The sequence below is a fragment of the Glycine max genome, chromosome 10 (assembly GCF_000004515.6).
Source record: "Glycine max cultivar Williams 82 chromosome 10, Glycine_max_v4.0, whole genome shotgun sequence".
Classification (NCBI taxonomy): domain Eukaryota; kingdom Viridiplantae; phylum Streptophyta; class Magnoliopsida; order Fabales; family Fabaceae; genus Glycine; species Glycine max.
The window spans coordinates 2,504,366-2,522,494 of NC_038246.2; the positions used below are offsets into that span (position 1 = coordinate 2,504,366).

An 18,129-nucleotide genomic window follows, 5' to 3' on the forward strand; every position below is an offset into this window, starting at 1 on the left:
ATCAGTAAATATTAGTTATTACTTAATTTGTTAAATTTTTTGTTACCGGAAAGATTCGAATCTACAACCTTTTCATTCACCACGAAGTCAACACTCAACCTTGTATCTCCTGTCTGCGTGTAACCTAATAAGTATATTTTGTTTTTGCCGGCAATGATTTATGCTTGAGAACTCATGATCAGGAATCCACATTGATTGGTTCTAGTTCTAAGACGTTTCCAAAGGATTTTTCAATTCTCATGGCAATTACTTTACATTCCAATATATTATCAAGCATGATACATAAAGATTATTCAACAGCCTATACGTAGGAGATTTTCTTCTAACTAAGGAAGCAGAGTCGAGAAATTATAAGACCCTTGCATCTTTCATTTTCCTATGCCTCTAAAACTTCTGTGGCATGTTTCAGAAATTCTCATGCCACACATTGTAGTGGTAAAATAACTAAGACAAAACAAATAAGCTTTGTTATAAGCTATTTAAAATATTCCTTGGTATATCACAGTCAAACATTGTTCCAACCCTCTGATTCATCTTTCTTGGGATTCGTTTTGCTTGGACGTAGATTGAAGTTGCATGCTCCAACGGCCTCTTCAACAGTAAGATAGATCCATTTCTCCCCTAAATGATTTTGGAACTTCGATTTGTTCAGTTTCTTCATCACCTCGCTTACAGGATTGACCAAAACAAGCTGCATGCATAATAGAAAATTAGAAAAATACATATATACATCATATCAAGCATGCTAAAATTGAATGTTATAAGAAAATTTTGGTTCATAATTAGCACATAACCCGAGAGAAAGAATTACTTGTAGCTCTCTTCTCTCTGTAATCTTCTTGACCTCTTCAAGCATACTTATTCCACTTGTATCAATGTTTCCAACAGCTGCCAAAGCCAATAAAATTACACTCAAGTTAGATTGGAAATTCTAATAAGCAAATAATAGTTACCATAATTTTTTTTAGGAAAAATATACTTGCACACCCAAAAAGTTGTTACTTACCACTCATATCAATTATAACATACTGCAAACTAGTCTCCCCTGTAGCTTTGATTCTTTCTTCCTCTTCATCAATCCATCTTGTGATCCTATGCACAATAACAAAGTTTTCTGGTAAGTTTACTTCTGTTGTAAGCCTGATTTTTTTTGCATGCAACAGAAATACTCCAAGTTTTGCTGGTAGCTTACCTTTCTCTTAAATAGCTTGCATTGGCAAAGTAAATTGGTGCATCAATCTCTAGAATTAGCATTCCAGGAACATGTTTTGCATTTGGATAGTGCTCAACATTTCTGTATATCACAGAATTTGGAATGTTTCCCAAAACAAATGTCCTTGGCCTTGCAATAAATAGAAGTACCCGAAGTACAGATATCGCAATCTGAATACACACACACACAGGAAACAACATATTAGTTTCATAAACCTTTACATAAATCCCAGAAATGAGTAACACAAAAATTCAACAGAGTGGAGGGTAGTTGATTGACGCATACAGCTATGACTAAGCCAATTTCAACACTGCCAAAGACCACGCCAACGTATGCACTCATGCACACGACAAAGTCAAATTTGTCGACCTTAAATAGATGGATGGCTGCTTCATAATCTATGAGGCCAAGCATTGCAGATACAATAATGGCTGATAGCACCACCAGGGGAGTGTAATGGAACAATGGTGTTAGGAATAACAATGTCAACATTACTGCAATTGACATTATGATGTTGGATGCTGCTGTCTTGCATCCAGCGTTATAGTTCACAGCTGAACGCGAAAATGGTCCTGAAACAAATTCATTTTCAACCACATATGTCAGCAATTGATGTGGAAATGTAATTATTCATTGATTGTTCTTAATTGTGGGTGAAGAGAAAATAAGCCTGAGAGCTCATGAAACAAGGCTAAACAAGAATAGAGTATATGTTTTTGGTAACACTTGATGATGATCTAACTAAGCCAAGTAAAACCTTTACCAGTTGTGAGGTAGCAAGAGGTGAAAGAACCAACTACGTTCATGGTCCCAATAGCTATCATCTCTTTGTTGCCATCAATGTTGTAATTTTTATACATTGCAAAGCTTCTTCCCACTGCTATTCCTTCCTGAACAATATCATCAAATTCAACACTCAACATCTTGTTGAAATCTACTCTAACAGGATTAGCAGATATAGGATTTTGTCTGTTGCACTAGGCCATTCATTTCCTAGATTATAACTATGCTCATGATTTAATGGCAAAATATGTAAGGTAGGAATCAAGAGAGGCTAAATGGTTAAAATGCAAATAGTAATAGTTGGATCAGCAAGCAATAGCTCTTTTAGGGTGAATCTCTTTTCACTTTAAATTTTTTATAAGATGGGCAACCTTACTTTTTGCCTTTTTGAGTATCAAACTCTAGAGCCGAATTTTAATATCATTTGTTAGGGATATAACTGGGTTAGAAAGAATTCGATCGAATGGTTGAGAAAAGAGACGTTACTAAATGTGTTTTTGACGAAAATTGACACAAAAAAAAGTAAACAAAAAAGGTTTGAATCAAATAAAAAAAATGATTTGGATTCTGTAATTTTTCTGTGTACTTCATCAAATTTACATATTTATGTTTTCTAAATTTCTATTTTAAAAAAGAAAATAAGAATTTCCTAATCATAAGGTGAGGTATTGTATAGAGTAAAATAAATGAACATCTCACTAGCTTGCATATTACATTGCTCTAGGACGATTGGTGTAGGTTATGTGATCTAATGTAAATTTACGTGATGTTATTCATTATTTTCCTGTCCAACGTTTTTTTTTTTTTTCATTTTTTTACCCAAGGCCGCACAACCAAATTTGACTATCCAAATCACCATGAAAAGACGAGGACCATGACATCAAACTAAAAACAGAAAATGGCATTAATAATAGTGCTATATGGCTTTGTCGAGTTTCCTTTTTCTTTTTACTTGGCGAAGGATGTGACATATTTTGGAGTTGGGGTTTGTCTTTTTTATGTTGTGTGCACGTGTTAAGTCCTTGTCCATTTTGGGTTGCCGTGTAGCAAAGGCATATTAGGCATGCATTTCGACAAAGTAATTGAGTTTGAGAGGTACACTCACCGCAAGCGATATAATGCCAACGACAATGCCTGTTTTGACAGCTGTGGTCATGTAAGGCGTCACAAATACCAGATTTGTCAGTGATGGTGGATTCAAACCCTTCTTCAATTCTCCTATCTGAACTCATGTTCAAAATTGCACCACAAAGAAAATTAATTATTACAATATTATCATATTAGATATCTATCCTTTCTCTAGAGACAATATTAGAAAATCAATTGTAGGCAGTAGCGCATGCTTATCAATCAATAATAATAATATTGATCAATAACTTTTCAAAAGGTAATCAGGCATATGTATTGTCCACATAAATCACGATAGTTGGACTTTATAATTGTGTTTTCTCGAGATGTATCTGACATACACAGTGTGAACTTTGTTCTCATGCTTAAAAAATTATTCATCTGCTGGTCCTACTGGATAAGAAAGTTCATGATTATGGATGGTATGGGTAGGACCCATTGGCACTCAACAGTGTTTGGTTGTGTGGTATTGTAAGTGAAGTGAACGCGTTACAAAAAAGACTGCAAAATGCAAATTAAGTTTTATCTATATAACTATATTTCGTCCAATCAAAATTCGCATAAAAAAGTTTATTCAATCAAACCATACTTAATTTACAAACTAGTATAATTAACATACTAACCTGTAATACAATATTTCATATACTTCATTAAAAAAAATATTCCATATACTTCTTTTATATATTTTGTTGAGATCGTGTGTTTGTGATACTTTTAAAATAATAGTTTCAATTTAAATAAGTTAAAATTATCATTTGGCTGTTAAGGACAAGTTAGTTTTTTTTATTTAAATTAGTTTTTTATTTGATTTTTTAATTATTAGTAACATCTCCTAAAATTAAGAAACCTGATCTTTTATTAAGTTATTTCAATATATTTAAATATGATTTTCATTCTATAAAAATATAACCTCATGAAGTTTTCAAATAAAAGACTTTCAGGTTGTCTCCTTTGCTACCTTTCTGTTCTAAGTTTTCTTTATCTTAAAATTAAAACCAACATATTTTTTAAACTGTATTTTACAATTATACTATTTATATATTAAGAAAGAAAGACACACAAGTAATGAGATGAAAATGAAATACTCACCACTTCAACACCGTGCTTCTCGGCGTGAGTGAAATAAACCAAGAGACTTCCCAGTATAACAGATGTCAATGGCGCCATTGCCGACACCCAAAAAAACCTTGGTCGTTTTTTGCTCTGCATATCACAATCCATTTATTTATTTATTTAATTAACTGAGAAAACTTAACCACACCTATTATGCTATTCATTATCAGCGAGGAAATTGAATTTCTAAGCAAGTTAAATTAAATTAAGTAAATTATGATAATCTAAACGGCATTTTATATTTTACTATATAGTACTATAATTAATACTTTGATTTTGTTATAGAAGCAGCTGGAGACGTGATGAAAGAAGGATAAAATGTCAATTGCAGCTGAGATAATTTGCTTATTTTGTTGGTAAAGAGAGAAGAAGCTAGCTAGGTTAGGATTGAAAATAGGTCTCAACCAAAAGATTAATTAAGCCGATTTTGAAGTCCCGTTTCTAGAAACGAAGAGCATAAATAAATGCAAAGAAAATAATAAGTGGTAGGAACCCAAACTAATCCTTTCACAGCTATATATCAAGTCATGTTTGTTGGTGAGAAGGTATATCAATATATCATCTGACTGTGCTTCTTTTTCTTTGTTCAGTCAACATATTATAACCTATATATATATATATATAATTTGTTATATTAATATAATAAACAAATAAATAAATAGTTTTATACGCAATTATATTAGATTAATGATGTCTAACTCAATTTATTGAATAGTGTGCATCCATAAGTTATTATAAATTTTCCCAGGATTTAATCCAGCTCTCGTCCGTTTCCCAACAATTAGATAATATATATTAGATACTTTATCCAAAAGAATATGGATTAGGTATTACTTACGAAGTATCTTGTGCTTAGGAGGAAGAAAATGAAGACAAATCCTAACACAGCGCTTTCCCACCTCCACTGCAAAGGAGACATACTTATGCTTAATTTTAGTCCAGTCAAAAAATAATAGCGTAGACGTTACATATAAATTTATTTTAATTAAAAGGTAGTTATATATTGTACTATAATTTTGAAGCTGGTAGGTGAGGTATCTATATATGTAATATTTCAGTATGTTTCTACTTAATTTGTATATATACCTCATGAGTTTGGGTGAAAACAGAGCGCATCACTGATATGATATCAGCTCCATGGGTGAAATGCACAAGGCCAAGAATCGATTTTAGTTGCTGCAGACACACCACCGTGGCTGCTCCTCCCATGAACCCTACTATGGTTGCATGTGAAAGAAAATCCACGATTAACCCCAACCTGCAATCATCATCATGCGTTAATTGTGCGTGATATTAATTAATATATATATTTTTGTGTTCATTAACATTAAAATTTAAATAAAGAAAACAATTTTAGATGTGTTGATAACACTACCGAAAAAAAAAGTATTTTTCCGACGGCCAAAATCTGTCGGAAAGGTTAAAATTTCGTCGCTAACTGTAAATTTCTGAGGAATTTCTGACGAACAAAAATTCATTGAAAAAATGATCGTAGGAAATTTTAATCGACGGACCTTTTATATTCCGACGAAAAATTTCCGTGAGAAATGTCCGTCAGAATTTTGTCACAAATTTTTCATGGAAAATTTTCGACGGAAAGTTTCCGTTGGAAATGTCTGTCGGAATTTTGCCACGGATTATCCGACTGATTTTTCATCGGAAATTTTCATTTTCCATGAAAATTTCCCATGAATTATTTCTTATGGATTTTTCCGTCCAAATTTTTTGACGAAAAATCTGTCAGAAAATTTAATTTTATAAATAATTTATTATTTTAATTGTTTTTGTTTTTTATCATTTATGATTGACAATTTAGCAATTATGTTATGAATTTTATTATTTACCATAAAAATTTGAATTTAATACATACTTATAATTAAGAAATAGTAAAATTGATAAATCCAAAACATAGATAAATAAATCATTAAGTTAGTAGCAAGACTCTTTCAAACCACTCCTACCACTATAATATCTATCATACATCCAATGACAATTCCAAAGAATATTGTTCATATTATGTATATTTAAGAAAAAAATAGGGACATGAATATTTAGTCATACATAATCTTACAATGATTTCTATTGTTAGTAGCAAGAATTCTTATCATACTTTAGGTGGAAATAAAATGGCATACATATATAATGTTTGACTTTCTAAATGAACAAAGCATGAAATATAAATAACATAATCACAATCAGAAATATACTTAATATATTTAGAATACATAATTTCAAGCAACTACAATAAAAAAACCCTCAACAATTTTTATAAATATTTTTATTATTAAATAATTCTAATATTTTTATTCTAATTTACTAGTATATTAATAGTTGAATCCATTATAACAAATTTATTATCTACATTTTAATTGATATAAATATTTTGTAACAAATCAATAAAATAGAAATTCTAATAGAAAACTAATATAAATTCTACATTTTAATTTATTATCTACGTATTGTTTTTGTTGTCATTATGTATATTTTTTTTGTTTCTTCATTATATTTTTTTCTATTTTTCTTTCCATTTTTTTTTCCATTTTTTTCTCAAACTTAATCTCAGCCACACATTTGATCCAATGGTCTGCCTTTTCTAATTGGAAACTCTTCAATTATTTTGGATGGGAGACAATCCAGATCTAGAGAGGGAGTGGAAGTGTGAAAAAGATGTACAATAGGAAATAAAAAAAATGGGAGTGGGAAAAGACAAGAAGAGGTGCAAATAACAAAGCCCAAACCTCACCCACATCAAAGTCATGGTTTTCTTTTGAGAATGAAAAATTTAGTAGTTAAATGAGTAAAGTTAAAAAGATGGACTTAGATTCTTTACCGTTAGTCATGCATTTTTTTGAGTCTAAGGTTAGTCATGCATTTTTTTTGAAGAAATTCCTTTAGATCTTAGTATGGTTGAAGTTGAGTGCATTGGATGTATGTATTATTGGACTTTATCTTTATTATATTTTTTCTTTTCTTTTATAAAGTTTTTTTAAAATTATTTCTTAGTCTTCATGGGACAAACTCCAAACTCTCTTAGTCTCTTTTGCTTTATCATATTTTTTGGATTTCTTACCTAAGTCATTCTTTACATGTCAATTCCTGCAAATAATAAATATGGGTATGTTTGGATAAATTTTATATAGTTTCTCTAAAAGAATATTTTTAATTAACTTATGTATAAACTAATTTTAACTTAAAAGAAACTCATTTTATTTTTGTCTTCTTATCTTCATTTCCTACCGAGTACTTATGGATAAATTTATCCAAACATGCCCTATAAAAGTTTTTATTGATGGAGCATAACATACCATTTTTAGCATCTCTTTAGATAGTCATCTTCTTTATGACAATTGACAAGATTAGACATTTGACTTACAAAAGCCAAATTCATCGCAATAAATAAAATAAAGATGAATCAATTTTTCTAATACATTACTATTGTTGATCATGTAAAATCAAAATAGTTATTTTTTATTTTACAATAAGAAACGAAGTTTAGAAACACGAGAGGCTGTGACATTCCAAGATTTTTATAAGGATCAAACACAAACTTGTTAAGGTAAGTAGATCTTGATAATAATAAAAATCAATTTGATTCAATTGTCATATGTATAGTTGTTAATTTTATCTATATCATATAAAATGCATCTCACACTTTAGGGTTTTTCAAAATGAATTTTCCCTAGATACATAGTACACATGACAGTCTGTTTTATTTTATTTCAAAATTGAATCGATTTTATAAGTTAAAAAAAACCTAAAGTTAGGGTTTTCTCAACGTTGCTCCAATACCTAACCAAAGGGCAACTATACTACCAATCAAAAAGAAGGTGATTGCAACTTGCCGACCAAATGGGTTTTGGAATTTAAACATTCTCCAAAATAGGAAGATCAATCTTATTTTGATATCTAACTATTTTTTTTTATAGATTCCTCAATATTATATCACTCTCGAGATTTTTTCCATTCTAATATGAGACCTTAAGATTAAAATCTAAATTCTTTATTGAAAATACTCTATATAACTACATTTTTTTATACTCCATTAACATGTATAAGTTGCCTAAAAATTCAGTTTACACAATAATACATAGCTTGACATAGGTAGATGTCTCCCAATCATTTTTTTCTTTTGAAGCAAGTGAATATGTCTCATGCTAGGAGAAATGACAATTAAGGTAGCTACAGCATGCCCAAAAACTGCCTAACCACAAAAATTCACATGATCAAAAGCGCATAAAAACCCAAACTTTCCACTCCCTGGCCTCCACGTAATAATTGGTCGTGGGTAAAATCCATTCGTTTTTCAATCATTTTTTATGGACAATTTTTCTTTGGTAAATTTCATGGAAAAATTCAAAATTTTCGACGGAATATTTTCCGTGGGAAAAATTATATCGGAAAAATAAACATCTTTCTGGTCGTGTAAATTTTAGTACTACGTAGTACGTCTATTATAGATGCTGTTTGGGCAGATTCCTGAATTTGATATAAAAATATATAATACTAATATGCCTAGGGACGAATCCATTGATAAAAGAAAATAATATTATAAAGCATATTTTATAGATAACATAATTCTTCCAATATTATACTTCAAACTTTAACAGTTATTATTGACAGCAAGAGCATCCGTGTGAGCTTCGTACTATTAATAAACTCATGTGCTCCAAAATTGTTTTTTGTCAGCATATGCTCCAAAATTGTGTGTATGGAGGTGAAAATTAGAGAAAGATGGGAAGAAAAGAGGAGCAAAATTAAAATTAAAAGTAAAAGAAAAATAAATAAATAAAATATGAAAAAAATGGAAGTGGAACTGTGGAAGGAGATGTGGGAAAAAGGAATTAGATGTAGGAATATTATTATTGTTTTTTTTAAACAGCAGTTATTATTATTGTTTCTATTATTTTATATCTTCATCCAATAAAAAAATACTAGTTGTTGTATATATGAACTAGCTAGATGCATGGGTTAAGGACACGTGATACACTTTATATGTTTTCAATTATATTTACCATCGTAAAAATTAAATAAATAGTTTATAATAAAAATGCTATTATTTCATTTAAAAATTGTTTAAATCCAAGATTACAATAAATATGAGTTTCCGGAATAGAAAGTGACATTAGAGTACATCATTAATGTATGATAAAAAAAGAGTATATGATTAATGTGATTCATTAAGAATTTACCTAAACAGACCCAAGGCAGCCTGAAAAACACCAGCAAATAATGTAGCTGTGAAAGCAAGGTGGAGGTAAAGCTTTGGGTCTTCATTGGGATCAACCGCATTACTCAACATCGAACCCATCAGAAGCGATCCAACTGCCACAGTCCCCACTGCCAAATCCCTCGAGCTACCCATCATCGCATAAATCAATGGTGGTATAAAGCTCGAATCTGCACATGCAACAACACATATCATACACATTTTCATACATATATTAGGCACAATATTAATCAAATAAACCAAAATAATTACTAATAACATTAGTTTTAAGTAGCTGATCATGAACTAGTAAAAAAAAAGCAATTAAGGAAAAAATAGTATGTAGTTCGAGATTAATAGCATGAACCTGATCCGGTAAACAATCTCTAAGTACGATATATATAGAAAAGTTTTATAAGTTGAAAAAATGAAAAATTCATTTACATACCACTATATAAATTAGTCGAGATCATAATTAATAAGGTTTTGAATTTCAGTTTTATAAATAAAAAAGCATGATTAGAAGATGAAAATTCTACTTAAAGAAAGAGACCAATTAGATTTTTGATGAAAATTAATTATTAGTAAGTAAATTATTGGTGTTCATATCAATGTCATACTAATAAAAAAAATAATCAAGATAATAGATACATAGTTATCTTATATGATGTAATAACTTCTTATAATTAAGAGTTGATGATGAGTATGAATGAACTACCCACATAGTCCAAGAATTGGAGGGAGGTTGGCGAGCTTGGCATAACTGATGCCCTGAGGAATGGCCAAGCTAGCTATGGTGATGCCAGCTATGAGGTCAGCTTTGAAGAACTGAAAGGTGTATCTGGGTGCCCATTCGAAGATGGGGAAGAAGTACTGAAGGCCAAGCATGAACTTCTTGGAAGCTGGCTTGTTCTTGAACTGCCTCAAAGGGTCATCTGGGAAGAAAGTCTCCTTCAAAGAGTACTTAAGAGACTTGAAAAACGGTTGAGGTGGTGGAACCTCCACTTGGTGCACTCTCTCAACGTTGTTCATGCCTAAAGGGTACTCATAATCTACACTCCCCATATATTCAATGATAGTATTTCTTGGCTAGCAAAATATGTGTAATATAATTAAATGTGCGAGCTAGCTAGCTAGGCAGTGATGGATATTAAGGAGGTGTTGGTGTGTGATATTGTGTGGGGAGAGTTCTCAATGAGATAGGTTTATATAATGGTTTTTGTGAACAATTGGGTATGACATGAATTTGTCCATGTGTGGGGGAGGATTCTTTTGAGGGTTTATAGTGCGGTAGATGGACCCACACGAAGTCACAAGGTTATTGGGGAGGCAAGCCAAACGTGGCCTTATATTTCTCTAAATGGAAATGAAAAGTCTGGAACTGCCCACCTCGTGCCAATTTTGATTTTCCTCTTGGGATGAAAATTACATAAAGCTTAGTATAATACTTGTGTGTGCAGCCGAACATGGTGGAAGAAAAATCAAGGAAGGTTACGCATCTTGATGTGAGTGGGATGGCATCGTATGGGTTGATTTGTCCGTTTTATGTCTAAGGTATATATTATTCTCTCTCTTTTTTTTTTTACATGAATAAATAAGTTTATGTTATGTGAATAAAAAATTGTATATCCTATTCTTTCCATACACTTTTACACTTTTATAGAAATAAAAAAAATGCTTTAAGATGTATTTGTATTCTCTGAGTAAAAAGTAATGCAATAAAAATGAGATTTGCTAACATATATTTATATATTTTTTAGAATAAATATTTCAACAATTAACATTTTTTTTGTATTTGCAAACATAAAAATGAGTAGTACTTTAAAAAAAGTGCACGCATGGTTTTAAGAATATGCTAGTAAATTACATTTTTAGTGCATTTAAAAAGCACAGTTATAATTTATTAATTTTTTAAGGCAAAATAAAATTATATATATAAAAGAAAGTAGAGTTACAGCTTAAACTGTACAGGCTGTACAGTATATACTATATATCTATACCAAAAGGCTAATCCAAAAGAGATGATAACCCAAAAAACAGCAAATTTACAGGAGTGAAGTAATTTTTTTAAAAAAATTACAATAGGTAAATTTTAAAAATATTACATATTATGGGTAAGTTGTGAAAAAGTCGTATTTTAGATTACGACTTCAAATATTTTATATTAAAAAAAATACTGAAATCATGTTTTAGCTCACGATTTCAAGTATTTATATAAGTTATACTTGTTTTAAAATACAACTTACTCATAGTAGTATATAATATTTTCAAAATTTATCATTCCTATAGTTATTTTTCAAAAATTACCCCACCCCTGTAAATTTGTCCAAAAAAACTCTCCACAAAGGAGGCAAGCCTGCCATAAACATCCCACAGGCAGGCTCAGTGCACCACGATTAGAATAAATATATTAATATATTTCTTCCTAAAATAGGTGTACATCAAAATTTTCTAATAACAACAAATAGTAGTATGCACAATTGACATTATTAGAAGTCAAAAGTTCCGTGAGCAATCCCACCTAATGATCCCTCAAGATTTTTAGTGCCGGAGATTAAAAAAGTTTCATGATTCAAAATAGACGTGCTAGCTGTACTTTTGTGTGTTTGTATGCACAAGGAGTTAATTAAGCCAATTTTTCTAAACTCATACTCATCTTTAAATTCAAACAAATTCAGCGATATATATATGATCATAAAGGACTATTAGATTGTTTTTTTTATCTGCAAATCAATTTGTATTAATAAAGAAATTGGTACCAGCAGTATTAAATACAGAGCTAGCTAGTTGCTGCCTTGGTTAGACTTAATTTACCACTAGTAAGCAATAAATAAAGATAAACCATCCTCCCAATACAAAAGTAGCCCATGTATCCACCCAAACCCAAAAATAACTTCCCTATGTCTCTGAGTTTTATGCGCATCAAGTGGGTTTTATTATTTTCCATGCACAATATTCTGAATACATGCTCCTGTTTGTGCTGGCCATGCCACTGCGTGAACGCTGGGACTCCCTCCCCTGTAATGTTTTTCAACCAGAACAGGTGAAAGGACTACTATACTGTGACTTCGAGATTTTAAAAAATAGTACTTTCCCTTATATTGTAGGTTACCTTTCCCCAATCTTAGACTCCATATGAAAGATCATTCAAAGTATATAAATAGATTTTAAAAATTTTAATTTTGGAAACCAAAATTTTACAGAGTCCCTGAATTTAAATTCTGAAACACGAACCAAAATGGGGAAAAAGTACCATTTGAATGTCATGGGAATAAGTGTAACAATAGGAGTATTAAAAAAGAAAATAGGTGGTGCATGTGGTTTAAAAACATTGTGTTAATAGACCTTTTAGCTAGTTTATAATGAAATACTCATTATATCATTTTAAAACCTTAGTAAGAAAAACAAACCTTTTTTACCAAACTTTTGAGCAAATGTGATTAGGTCTGATAAGAAAATCTACAATAAATATGTAGACCAAACTGATGCCTTATAATTTAAAATCAATTATCTTTTTTTTCTTCTCAAAAATCAGATAAAGTGTAGACTTTATAAACACTTGAGTGATTTGACACGTTTCCACCTAAGCCACACGAATGAACACAATTCATATTGAACTTTTTAATTTCTTTTTAAGACAAATAATTGTTTGACTTTTTCCCACGGGATTTATCCTAGGAATTAAAATCAAAAGTCAAACATAAAATTATATATATATATATATATATATATAATTATTTAAAACGTCTTTAATATATACAATCCTGCATAGATAAAAATGTAAACTAATGGTGTAAAAAAATGTAAATTAACGTATAGAAAAAATCATGTGGTTTGATTGTAATCTGGATTTAATGTAATACTATTTAAGATAATTATATTTTAAAGCAAAAAATTATTAGTTGAAACAAATACTATAGTTATTAAAATTAATGTAATCATCTCAAACAATATTTATTCTAAATGAATTTAAAATTTATTAACTGACAATGTAAAAAGTTTTATATTATCCACCGGTAAAAAATTTATAATTAATATAATTTATTATTATAAAATTTAACAAACATTGCCTTTTCAAACAAAAACAAAAAAAAGTTAATATATATATATATATATATATATATATATATATATAATTATTTATGATTGAATTCTTTACGGACTCCCTCTAAAATATAAGTTTAATCAATTTGATGTAAAAAAAAAAAGTAAAAAATAAGATAGTGTATGAATCTAAAATTAATTAATGATTTTCATTCTGTATTTAAATATTTCCTCAAAAATAAATTCTAAAAAATATAAAGAAAGAAAAATGGCCGTTATCACATAAAAAACTGTCTCCTTTTTTCAAAAATTCATTTTCTTTCTCGTTTTTTTTATTTCACTTCCAGTAATTTATCTAAATCAAAAACTTAAATCAAATTGTTGACTTTTTCAAAACTATATGTAAGCAGTTTAATTAATTAATTGTTTTGATCAAACTCCGATTTCACCGGCCATTTTCGTAAGTAAAGTTAAACTGAATAAACTCAGCCTGATCGATCAAGATCCTTAATTCAGCCATTCTTTGTAATCGGAAAGGTCAAATTTGACTACTCACAAATCATTCACGGAAAGTCACTACGCTGCAAAACAGGAGTAGTAGTATTTGTTTTTGAATTTTGAGCACTGAATACATATCACACGCTTGCATGTTTTTTTCTTGGCTACGTACATTAAAAAAATACAAGAAAACAACTAAGAAATGGACAGTTTTTGTCTCGTAAGAAAGCTTCAGAGTTCAGACTTCACAGATTGTGTAGTAGTAGAAGGGACCAGATTCCTGATGGCGCATCCATGGCTGCCAAAATAGTATATACTATCTCGCAACGTATACGTGCCTCATTCCAGACGCTTGCATGTTTCACTAGACATGATCAGCAGTCACACCATAAATATGAAGATAATGCCAACGTTACTTCTATATCCACCACGTACTCAGATAAGGTTGGTCAACGACACACACACAACAGCTACATAATGTCATGGAAACCACATATCATCAATACATTAATTAATGCTAATGTATATATTTACTTCTTTAATTTCTTTTATATTTGGCTTATAAAAAAAACATCAATCTACCTACCTTTTTTACTCTTTTTTTTTTCTTCATAGTATTTTGTTTTATATCTTTACAAATATGACCTTTTGTTTTTAATTTATTCCACACATTATTTTAAATAAATAAAAAAATTATAACCAATAAAGTCCACCACACTATTACAACCATTATGTTACCAATCAATACTATTATTAATATGAACATATAATTATAATTATTGTCTTCATCATTATTGTCACTGTCATCACATGATAGTGAGGTGATATGATGATAATAACAACAATAATCATAGAAATAATACTAATAATAATAATAATAACAATAAAAATTTGAATAACAACGCTAAATGTAACAATAATAATGATCTCATAAGATGAGCTTCTAATTAGACTTTAATTCTAGTTGCAAATTTTTAAATTATGATTGAAGGATTAATTAATTAATTAAAAGATTTTAGTTCTGAATATTGTAGTGAAATTTATTGATATCATTTCTCAATTGACCGGCTAGCTAGCACAAGTAAGAAAAATAATATTATTTCCTTTGTGAAACTATTCCAAATATGGGTGAATACATGTGAGTGTAAAGAGAGATTAAAAAACTCACATAAAATCTAAAATGAATTTTTTTTATGTGGTCAAATGAGATTAAGTTGTTCAATGACATGAAAAAGGTGGATTAAGTTTTTTTGTGTGTATATATACCATGAATATATATGAGATTTGGTCCCTTTTAAGGAGTGGAGATTACAGTATAAACTAAGGTTATTTGTAAATAAGTTTTTAGTATTTATAGGAGAAAAAAATTAAAAGAATTTTTTTATCTGATAATTAAATTTTGTTATATGAACTAAAACCATATATGCAAGTTAAATGATTTTAGCGTCATAAAGTTGATTTCAGCTTATAAATAAGTTTATTTTAGCTTAAAAGAAAATCTTTTTTTATTTTTTATTAATTCTTCTATAAATATTCAGGGAGAGAAGTTTATTTAAACATGACTTAAGAATAAATGAAGAGGAGATAAAATGAGTGTAGAATAGTATTTGCACTCATTAAATTTATAAAAAAAAATGGTGAGATTTTCAATTATGTTTTAAAATATAATATGAAATAAACCATATTCAACTTGTATTACCATATTTTAATTTAATAATATAATTAAGACTTAAATATGTTTAAGGTTCTTTAAGTTTTATTTTAAATTTTTAATAATTTTTTATTATTGTAATCTTGAAGATATTATATAAGATTTTTGTTTTCGAGTCTGTATCATCAATTAAGTGATAATTTGTTATCTTACAAATTCTTTTTTTTTTACAAAAGTTTAATATATCAGATACTTACAGCCATGAAAAAATTTATAAGGGCTCAAAATAAAATTAATTATTTATTAGAAATTTTAAATATATTTAAACCTATAAGTAAAATATTTACCGGATAGAGGGATGGTTTAGAAAAGGAAAGAAAAAATCTAATAATTCAACATATATATTCCTTAATTTTGTTATTCGACTATTAATATTAATAGTCTGTTTGCATACATATAATTACTTCTTCCAGATCATACGCTTAAATTATTTAAGTTTGTCGAAAAAGCTGACCAAGAACATCCTCCCGTGACTAATGTGACAACGTATATAAATTTTTAATAGGCCTGCTTTAATTTCAACTTTTGTGATATTATGAAGCGGAGAAGGAAAAGTGAGAGCTTGCATGATCGCATAAAAAATGGGACCAGATGAAGATTATTAATTAGTTTTGAATAATTAATCTGAGCGCATATATGCCATATATATACATAGTCCAAACTTTACTGCAGAATTAATGAAATTAACAAAATTCTGTGTTAGATGCACAGCACTGTGTCAAGGTCACAGTAGATAAAGCTATTGATACGAGTAATATAAATTTTTAAACTCGATAAGTATGAAAGTAAACATGCAGTACAACGACGTCAATGTCAATGTTAAATATGTGAATTCTACAAGACTAGAAGCTTTGATGTGTGGTCCGTACTAGATGGTCCTGCATTCTGCTTTGTAAGTACGGTATGTATGAATAATTGAAATTAAATGGATATGGTCGGTGATTTCATTCCGGTTCAGCTCAGTGGCCCAGCTGCCACTCTTGGTGCTGCAACTAATTCTAGTTCTACCGGAGCTTCACCCAGCGGCTAGGATTCACTTCCCTAGTACAAACAATTCTGTACCCACATTTTCTTTTCCAGTTACCGATATAGCTAGTCTGATATCAATGCACCATGCACGTTAATATACTATTAGTATATCATTAATATTTTATATACTTTTCTTTATAACAGCAAACAAACTCATATTCATTAATTAAGGAAGAGGAAAGGGTACCCTTTCCCTTGCACAACTAATAAAAATACACTAGTTCTGTAGTGCATTTATATCCTCTGACCCATTTGAACCCATTCAATCCCCTAACATATGCTTAACTCAAAATTTAAATTAAGAGAAATAAATTTATATTTTTTTTATTGAATAATCATCTGTTTAGATACAAATTTGTTGTAACAGAAATAAGCAACAATAATTAACTTCCTCCGTAATAACCTAACGTAGCAATAACAAGCTACTAACCTAACAACTATTAAATAACAGAAAATAAAATAACTAATCCTAAAAACTTAATCAAATAATTAATAAAAAATAACAAACTAACGCGTGTAAATGCTGATATACATCCAACGATAAAGACAACAGTATGTATATAAAATTAGGTACGTACCCATCCATAAATACGGTGTTGTTGCTCCATATATAATCTGGAATGAATTTGTCATGTTATCTGAAATATATACTTAATTATCAGTTAATTGAATCAGTGTGTTGTAAGGGAATGGTGGACTAATTATGCAATATGTCAATGTGTTTATAAGTTTTTAATGGACCGATATTCAATATGTCAACAAATTCTTCATTCTTCATACATGATATTAAGGTATATATTATGTTCAAGTTCTTTATCATATGTATAAAATACAAAGAATTAACATGAATATTTTTACAATTTTTTTATATCTACACTTATTTGTCATATATATTACTAGTAATTAATTCTTATAATAATTAAAAAAAATTACCCATGCATTGCACGGTCCAAAAACCAATTATTTAAAACAAAGAGAAGAAAACCAAAAAGTTTCGGGTGATCATAGATAATATCACAGATCTTCATAATATAGGTCGAGATCTTTTATCTATTAATTACTTCATACTTGATTTATTAGTCTTCAGAACTTATATACCTGTTTGATTATGATCCAATTTTATTTTTTTAAAAAAACTATTCTAGCTATAAGAATAAATGTTAGTGACACGCACACATTTAATACTCTTTTTCATTAGTATTCTCTCTCTGACTGGTTTAAATATTTTGTGTGGCTCACATTAGTTTGATAACGAAGCCCACTAATTAACAAGAAACAATACCCCTGTTTAAAAAAACAAGAAAAATTAAATATGTTTGGTAAGTATTAATTTGAAAACAAGTTTAGACTTTAGAGATAAAAAATAAAATCAAACTGTTTGGTAAATTTACTTTGAGAACATGT

General features: G+C 29.3%; 1 protein-coding gene across 1 annotated transcript; it reads right to left on the reverse strand.

Annotated features, from left to right (window-relative positions):
• Positions 1-237: 237 nt before the first annotated feature.
• Positions 238-10,690, reverse strand: LOC100810196 (sulfate transporter 3.1). The gene is made up of 12 exons (XM_003536625.5): positions 10,166-10,690; positions 9,427-9,634; positions 5,324-5,495; positions 5,076-5,141; positions 4,214-4,327; positions 3,102-3,218; positions 1,977-2,103; positions 1,499-1,785; positions 1,193-1,383; positions 1,007-1,092; positions 812-888; positions 238-691 (listed from the first exon to the last, which is right to left on the reverse strand). Exons 1-12 carry the CDS (start codon positions 10,506-10,508, stop codon positions 506-508), a joined length of 1,974 nt encoding a protein of 657 aa, XP_003536673.1. The 5' UTR covers positions 10,509-10,690; the 3' UTR covers positions 238-505.
• Between the last annotated feature and the right edge of the window lie 7,439 nt (positions 10,691-18,129).

Bases quoted from the DNA above. Each gene is read 5' to 3' on its own strand.
- LOC100810196 (XM_003536625.5), bottom strand. From the start codon at position 10,508: ATGGGGAGTGTAGATTATGAGTACCCTTTAGGCATGAACAACGTTGAG. The intron at 2,104-3,101 runs GTGAGTGTACCT...GATATTGTTCAG, and splicing joins TTGGCATTATATCGCTTGCG to GAAGGAATAGCAGTGGGAAG. The intron at 1,786-1,976 runs GTAAAGGTTTTA...AATTTGTTTCAG, and splicing joins CTCTTGCTACCTCACAACTG to GACCATTTTCGCGTTCAGCT.